Below are 9058 nucleotides of genomic sequence, written 5' to 3'. Positions count from 1 at the left end.
AAAGCTGAGAATGTTGCTCAGTGGTAAAGTTCTCCTGGGTTCAATCCCCAATGCCAAAAAATAAAAATAAATAAATTCAGGGCCTAAATATTTTTTAAAAATGAACACCTTTACTCATAAAATTTCTGCAAAAGTCTAATTCTTCATAGAATAATAAATCTGCAGATCAAAGAGGAGGTATCCTAAGGCCTAATGAACAGGAAAAATTGAATTTAACAGTGACTTCCTGGTGGAGGAACACTGAGAGCCACTCCCTCCAAACCCACCTTGTTCAAATGTGGCTCAATGAGTTTCAACATTGATTCCTAGTCATCTATTAATTCCCTCCAATGGGAGACTGGACCAACCAGGAAAAGTCCATCCTACTACTGAGAGAGAATCAAACACTATGTGATGCATCCAGAGAAAAAATCTTCATCCCAAGGGGGAAATATAATGGTACTCAAATCAACAGGCAGGAAGTGTGTCAAACCCTGATGAAGGGGAAGCAGGGTGCTGTGAAGGGAGGGTCCCTGGGCAACCCTGCCTGATGGCAGGAACTCTCAGAAACCAGTCAGCACCTACCTCAGCTGTGCATAAAATCCACCCCAACCTGCACCCCCCCAAACACTAGGAGGACACCTGGCCACTAGCCGCCTGTTGTCCTTGAACTGAGGCCACCCTTGGTACTGAATCTGTGGAGTCAGCGATAATTGATTCAAAGCTGCCTTTGACACCCTCTCTCCCTTTGCCTCCTGGATGGGGCTCTGACTCATCTTTCTTTAGGTGTCCTGCATTCCTGCCCTATTATGTCTGACTACACTTGTTCTTTGGAGAGCCACTGTCTGTTGTAAGTTAGGTTGACAGAAACCTGCCTCCTGCACCAAGTCAAGGGTGGTAAGAGAAGGCAGGGCTTTGGCATGAAGTCACCATTTCCAGCTGGCTACACACGGAAAAATGGCAAAGAAATTTAGAATTCAGTTGAGAGTCTAGATTTCAATTGTTGTATAGCGTAAAAAGTAATGAGGTCTCTGAAATAGCCTTAGCCCCACTTCACTGCACACATAGGAGATTAAATGTGGGTCATTTGTGGTAAGTCATTATGTGAAACAGATACCAATGATCATCTCAACCAACTGTAAGTATTAAACTGTGATGTGAACAGGGATATTTTCCAACAGATACCCAAGAAGATCATCATGGTTTAGATGCTGTGTCTCCCAACAGCTCACCTGTGAAGAGAGTGGTTTTGGAGGAGACATGATTGGTTTAAGCCTTAACCTTGTCAGTAAGTTAATTCCTAATGGGATTAACTGAGTGATAACAGGGAGCAGCTGGGGTGTAGCTGGAGGAAGCTGATCATTGGGGGTGTGTGTATATGGTGTGTATATTTTGTATCTGGCAAGGGGCCATGTCTCTCCCTCTCTATTCTCTAATAATGTGAGCACCTTCCCTCTGTCACAATCTCTCACCATAATGGTCAGCCTCACCTTGAAGGCGAGGGCCCAAGGAATGGAATCTGCTGTGTGTGCATTGAGACCTCTGAAACCATGAGTCCCCAAATAAACTTTTTCTCCTCTGTAGTTGTTGGGCTTGGGTGTTGTAGTGAGAGCATGAAAAAGCTGACTAACACAAAGACAGAACAACAAAGCAGAAATGAAATTCTGTAACTGCCGCCAATCAAACCATTTTTTTCTACATCTTCCCTGCAAGTCCTCCCCTCACATGGCTCATCATCCAAGCACTCCCTCTCTTTCCATCTCTCCTTCCTCAATTCCTGAATTACTTTTTACTCAGGCTCTTCAAATTTTCCTTTGCCTGTCAACTTCTCACAGCCTAAAGAGCCCTGGAAACTGCCTGGAGCAAATCTTGTCTGGGGGATGTGTCCTCGGGTCTCTGATTCTGCAGGAAGAATCTCCAGTTGGTGGCCTCCCTGATGTCAGAAACATCTGCTGTCCAACATGTGTCTTTCTCTCCCATTCCCAAGTTGCCCACAGTTTCCACCCTTGGTGGATTTCAGACTTTTCCAATTCTGATGGGGCATGTTGGCTCATGCCTATAATCACAGCAACCCAGGAGACTGAGGCAGGAGGATGGCAAATTTGAGGCCAGCCTCAGCAACTTAGTGAGGACCTAAGCAATTTAGTGAGACACTATCTCCAAATAAAAGCAAAAAATAAAAAGGGCAGGGGATGGGTTCAGTGGTTGAGAACCAATGGGTTCAATCCCCAGTACAGACAGACAAACAGGAGAAGTCTTGCCCTAAGTCTAGAAGACTGATTCTACCCTCCTTGTCTGCTCTTCCTCTCTGAGTGTGCCCAGATTTGCTGCAAGGTAACTCGACACTTGTGTGACTGTTGTCAACATGGTTTCCATTCTGTGGTCTTCATAGATGACACTACTGTCTTCAAAAAGCTGTTTTTACTATGGAATTTTCGGGGGAAAAATTCAAATAATTTTGATATGGCCAAAGACCCCTTTGAAAGATATTTTCAGGTGTTGTTTTTTTCTTAGGGATTCAGTGCTTTTCTGTCTCACGGGAAGAACAGGAGGATCACATATTGACAAAACTGAGTCCACGGTGTGGAGTGCATGGAAGGACTCACCCCTGACCATCACACTCTCCTGGATTCTGCGCACTTTCATGACCATCGGATTTAATCAATCAATCTGGAGGATGAAAATCCAATCAGGATTAAGTGGGTGGAGATTGGAGAACCTGATCAGATACTTCTTTCTGATTGGATGTCAGTCAACCAGATGGAGGAGGAGGCGTAGTCAAAGAGGTCCATAAAAGCTTCTGTGGAGCCAGAAGAGAAACACAAGACTCCTGGAGCCCAAGGAGAACCAGCCTGGCCTGCTGAGGCTCTGAGAACCCTGCACACCTGGACAGATCCGGTAAGTCCCTCACTGCCCTGAGTACCACCCTGTTCCCGCCTCACCTGTGAGGATTCAGAAACAATGTTTTTCCTGTCTTTTCTCATGAACCAATTTAGAACGTGGATTTTGCCTCTCAGTGTAGTTTTACCTTGATCCGAAACACTAGGATTTCCACTTTGGCTTATGTCACTTTCAATTTTTTTCTTTCTTTCTTTGGTATGTGCTATTGAACTCAGGGGCACTCAAACACCGAGCCAAATCTCCAGCCATATTTTGTGCTATATTTAGCAACAGGGTCTCACTGAGTTGCTAGCGCCTGCTCTTGCTGAGGCTGACTTTGATCGCATGATCCCCTTGTCTCAGTCTCTGGAGACCCTGGGATTATAGGCTTGTGCCCGCCCACCCCGCACTTTTTCTTTTTCTAAATTGTTGTTTTCTAAAGTTTATATGAACAATTTAATTTATTTACCCATTTATTTATTTGGGGGTATGGTGATTGAACCAGGGCCTTGTGCATGTGAGGCAAGCACTCTATCAACAGAGGTATGTCCCCAGCCCATCATTTAATAATTTTTACCTGCTGCTGAGGATCAAGCCCAGTGACTCACATGTCCTAGGAAAGTGCTCTTCCACTGAGCTCCAGGCAAATCCAATTTAAAATTACTTAACCAAGGAAGTGGATTGCAATCCTATTTTATTCTAATTGATTGGAATTCTATTTTCTGATAATAAAAATATTTATTTTGTGTGCCCTTAAAATCATGCTGTTTTGCTGGGCGTGGTGGCACACACCTGTAATCCCAACACCTCCAGGGTTTGAGGAGGCCAGAGAATTAGAGTTCAAAGCCAGCCACAGCAGCACCAGGTGCCGAACAAATCAGTGATATCCTGTCTCCAACTAAAATACAAAATATGGCTGGGGGCAGTGACTTATTGGTTGAGAGTCCTGAATTCCATCGCCAATATCTCCTCATCCCCCAAATTATACTTTAAGGCTCATGTAGTTTTGTAATTTTATAATTTGTTTAAACAAATTAACAAAAAGCTTCAAACTATCTCATTCAACAGTTCACAGACTCTGTTCTTCTGATCTATTTGTCCTCTTGAACTCCCCCCTAAGGTGGCAGAATCTCACATGTGTAACAGATATCCATGAGACTGTTGTAATTGCCAAGTGTTTTATAATATGGGCACATGCTTTATAAGTGCCCATTTAATTTTTTGAAATGAAAAATAACATCACCCATGTGAGGGAAACTCCTTTCTGAGCCACTGTAGTTATTGAAACTGAGGAGCCTACTGCATTAAGTCACAAGACACTCCAATTCCCATTTTATAAGGACAAAATAATAATCAAAGGCTTTCCCCCATTAAGGTTGGGGTGAGTTTTTGGACTCCCCAGTACCCCCTTCCCAGTGGCTGGCAATGGATGGGATAGTGGCCTTTTCCCTGGACCATTTTCCAGGATCCTTCTTCTTTCAGACTTCCCAGGATGAGCATCCAGTCCCCACCCAGGCTCCTGGAGCTGGCAGGGCGCCGCCTGCTGAGCAACAAGTCCATGGCGGTCCTGATTCTGGAGGACCTGCCCATAGAGCTCTTCCCACCACTCTTTGTGGAGGCCTTCAGCAGGGGACACACTGAGGTCCTGAAGAAAATGGTGCAGGCCTGGCCCTTCACCTGCCTGCCCCTGGGGGCCCTGATGAAAAAGCCACAGCTTGAGATGCTCAGAGTGGCACTGGATGGGCTGGACATGCTGCTTGCCCAGCAGGATCGCCCCAGGTGAGGGGGACCCTGGTGGCCTGGAAGGGAGCACCCTCGGTTCCAGGGAAGGGATGGGTATAGGCAGAGAGAGTGGTTGCTGAAGTGTGCTCCACAGGCTTCCTGTGCTGCCATCAAGGAGGGGTGGAGAGGCCTTGGCCCTGCTGAGCCCCATGTGGAAAAGGCTTCCAGATGTGGAGGTAGTTGTGGGAGCAGTGCTGACTCCTGAATGAGGCTGTACCTGCTCCTGCCTCAGTCTGTACAAGTGGTTGCACCAGGCTGGATTAGAGAAAAGTGTGACAGAAGGAAGAAGTAGACAAGGAAGCAGCAGCTAAGAGGGGAAGGAAAGGGCCTCAGGGCTGAGACTCTGCTGTGGTCCCCACAGGAGGTGGAAACTGCAGGTACTGGATTTGCGGATGGTTCCAAGGAACTTCTGGAGAAAGTGGTCTGGAGACATGGTCGATGCCTGCTCACCAGAGGACATTAAGAAAAATCGAACATTGAAACTTGGTCCAGCAATGACAGCTAAGCTGCCCTTGAAGATTTTCATAGACTTGTGCCTCACAGAAGGGCCCCTGGATGAATTCCTGACTGTCTTGTTCCTATGGGTAACACAGAGAAGGGACAGGCTGCACCTGTGTTGCAATAGGCTGAAGATCTTTGGGAAACCCACCGGCCACACCAGGAAGGTCCTGAGACTGTTGCAGCTGGACTTTGTCAAGAAGGTGGAAGTGCACTGCACCTGGGTGCCCTCCACCTTGGCTGCTTATGCTCCTTTCTTGGGCCAGATGAGGAACCTGAGGAAGCTGCTTGTCTCCCAGGTCCGCATGCCTACCCACACCTCCCCAGAGAAGCAGGAGTGGCTGCTCTCCCAGCTCAGCTTTCAGTTCCTCAGGATGGACTGCCTGCGGAAGTTCTGTGTGGATGGTGTCCTCCTCCTCGAGGGCCACCTGGAACAGGTTCTGAGGTGAGTAAGGGAAATGAGCTTCCTCTGCAGACCAGTATCAGTAAATATGAAAGAGCACCTACTGTGTGCCAGCCACTGACACTGTCATGGTGAACAAGGCACTGGAATGTAAATACCCCATCATCTGTTCCTGTTGTATCCTGAAGCTCCATCTCCTAACCTGTGTTAGAGCAAAAAGTTCAACCAGGGCTCATGGTCTGGGAAGTGACATCATGCTGGGAAGCCAGCTGATGTGGACAGGAGCTAGTGAGGGTGGGTGAGGTTCCTTTTCTGGGAGGCCTTTCCAGCTACAAGTTTACAAAGCAGGATAGAGGTGAGGACTTTGACCGAGGGAAGCCCCCACACCTGTACCTGTTCAACAAGGAATCTCTGTTTTCCTCCTTCTGGGAGCAGAGGAGCCCACTTCTAATTTCCTCCTGGGAAGGCAGATGGAGCTCCAGGAGATGACTCAGGGGTTGTGAGGGAAGAGCACTAAGTAAGCCCTTGCTGAGGGGACAGGGAGTGAGCCCTGCAGGAGTTAATCCCAGTGTGTTTTGACACATCTTTCCTGTATTTGTCATTGGGGCATGACTCTTCCTGACTTCCTGTGGCTAGATATGTGGCTTTCTGCTTGTCATTGAGGGTGACACTCATAGAGATGGAGGACCCACCTGGTCTCACAAGTAGTGGTGAAAGTTTCAGGTTGGAATGGAGTGACCTGAATGAGCAGATTCTACAAAATGTCAACCATATTCAGATGGTCATGGAGACATTGGGTTTAGGCCAATTCATTATCTCCCTCAGAACTAACTGCCTTGTTTCTCCTTAGGAACCTGAAGACCCCTCTGGAGACCCTCTCAATAACCAACTGCCCGCTCTCAGATTCCGACTGGAATTATCTCTCCCGATGCCCAAACACCAGCCAGCTAAGGCACCTGGATCTGAGATACATCAAACTGACCAATTTCAGTCCAGAGCCCCTCAAAATTCTGCTGGAGACTGTTGCCTCCACTTTGAACAGGTTGGACTTGGAAGCGTGTGGGATTGCAGACTCCCAGCTCCAAGCCATCCTGCCTGCCCTGAGCCGCTGTTCTAAGCTCAGGACCTTTTGCTTTTGCCGGAATCGCATCTCCATGTCAGTCCTCAGGGACCTGCTCTGTCACACTGCCAGGTTGAGCCAGTTGAGCATAGAGCTATACCCTGCCCCTCTGGAGAGCTATGATGCCCAGGGTGCCATCCACCTGGAGAGATGTTCCCTACTCTGTGCTGAGCTCATAGCACTATTGAAGGACTTTAGGCAGCCAAAGGTCCTTATTTTTGATACTGTGCCCTGTCCTCAATGTGGCCACATGTTCATCTACAACCAGGGCCTCATTCACTGTTTCTGTCCAACAGCTGCCTAGTTGGGTGTGTATAAAAAGATGCTCTCTACACAATTGAATGTATAACCAGGATGTAGAGGGATCATGAAGGAAACTCAGAGCCCAGCATTTCAGACACTGCCTGAAGTGTGGATGGGGAAAGGAATCAGATGCTGGGGTTACATTGGAAGGAAGCCCCTGAAGATTGGACCTTCTGCATAGAGCCATATGTGTCTGTATAGAGTCATAACAAGGGGCCTGGATTTTTAGAATGGGATTTTGGCTTCATGAACATATGAAGAAACTATTTTGTTTCACGGATAGTCCATCAATAAATAGTCTGAAATGAACAGAATCTCAAGATTAGTTCTCTGACATCTTCCTTGATGATTTTACCCAGTTTTCTGATTTTGACACTGAAATTCTCCAGGGGCTGATGTAGAAATACCACCAAGTACTTGGTGATCAATGAGGTTTATTCCCAGAAACTCAAAGCATCAAACTGAATTTAGGTCATTATCTGTGGCTACACTGTGGCATAATCCATGTAGGGGAACACAGGAGTCCTGGAGCATTCTAAGTAAACAGTAAAATTTCAAAAAGCCCTTCTTAGGTGACCTCAGTGCCACACAGACACTCAAGGTACACCCATCCTTGTAGGTCTCCACACAGACCTAGAAACTTTGCATCTTGGTCTTTGGATGAAATGAGAATAAAAGAGGGTCTTTGGGCCTCACAAAACCTTGCCTGTCATCCTGCTAACAAGTCTTTCCTGAAATCATGTAGTCATGGCCAATGAAACCATCCAAATTAGCTTTCATCAAAATAGTAGAATTATATAGGTAGATAACAGTTGCAAATGTTTCTAAATTAAACTTAATAAATAACCACCTTCTGGTGGGGGAGAAGGTTGCTCATAACTGACAGATCTTCCCCTAACACTTCCCATCTCTCCCTACCAAGAGACACAAGGTTTTCAATCAGCAGATGATCAGAGGATGAGTAAGGATGAGGTGGCTGTGGGCAAATGGGTGGCCCTGCCTGTGCTACCTGGTCCTAGACCAAGATCCCCTAAATGATGATTCCTGCTGAGGATTCATGCTGGTGGGATTATGCAGTGACCTTAGCCTTAGCTTCACATCCATGGAGGAGAAGGAGGTCCACCCAATCTTCTTTTGAATTATCCTAAATCTGCCTGTGTACATGTTCTAATTTGGGCCTGAAGGCTTCTCCATACACAGTGAACTAGAACCCAGTTGGATCTGTAAGCAGACTGCAGCTCACTCTTGGAACAGGTAGCAGAGTTCAAGTCCTACACAGCCAGCCCATCTGTCCCCCACACAGCGATCTGTGGGACTCACCCCTCTTTATGACACATCCTTTCCTCTGGCTCTACGTCTAACTTGCTTGTGTGGTGGGTGGGGTGGGGAGTTCTGAACAGCATTCATTCTGCTCTGCTGCTGGATTCTAGGATCAAATAAAAGCAAGGAAGATCCAAACTATGAGATGTGTCATCACTGGTTGTTTCAAGGGATTTCATGACCAAAAAGGGACTTGAAGATATTCTGGTGTGTCCAGACTCCTTAGATTGTATAAGGACTGAGAGCTGTATGTGTCCCCACACAGCCCTAGGGATAAAGCACCCAGACTGCTCTTTGAATTCCTCATCTTTTGACTCTAGGTTCATGTGTGCTGTGAGACAGCCCACAACTGTAGGATGTCATGACAAACAGGACTGGGTGTTTAAGGGTAGACGAATCAGAAGGGGACTGGGTTCTACTCTCTGTAGTGCTACTGAAAGGTGCAAATTCCTTTGTGCATCTGCATAAAAAGGGTCTATATCCCCTTCTGGAATACTGGCCAATTTTCCCTGTACAATCTAGGGACTCAGAACCCATGCTTTTCTACAAAAATGAGTGAACTTCAAAAAAAAAAAAAAAAAACTGAGGGCCTTGACACATAGCTCAATGGTAAAGCACTTGCCTAGCATGTGGAAGGGCCTGGGTTCCATCCCCAGAACCACAAATGTATGTGAACAAATAAATGAATAAGTAAATCCAATATTGATGTGACTCGAGGGGGAAGTTTTAATTTGAAGAAAATTATCTAACTGTGAGGAGAACCAGAGCCCATA

General features: G+C 46.5%; 1 protein-coding gene across 1 annotated transcript; it reads left to right on the top strand.

Moving 5' to 3' along the window:
• Window positions 1-4351: 4351 nt before the first annotated feature.
• Window positions 4352-6966, top strand: LOC113178516 (PRAME family member 12-like). Its single transcript, XM_077801545.1, has 4 exons — window positions 4352-4638; window positions 5003-5264; window positions 5307-5584; window positions 6393-6966. Exons 1-4 carry the CDS (start codon window positions 4352-4354, stop codon window positions 6964-6966), a joined length of 1401 nt encoding a protein of 466 aa, XP_077657671.1.
• Window positions 6967-9058: the final 2092 nt, after the last annotated feature.

The sequence above is a fragment of the Urocitellus parryii genome, chromosome 8 (genome assembly GCF_045843805.1).
Source record: "Urocitellus parryii isolate mUroPar1 chromosome 8, mUroPar1.hap1, whole genome shotgun sequence".
NCBI lineage: Eukaryota > Metazoa > Chordata > Mammalia > Rodentia > Sciuridae > Urocitellus > Urocitellus parryii.
Note: the sequence above shows the minus strand (reverse complement) of the source record. Positions and strands in the feature narration are given on the sequence as shown.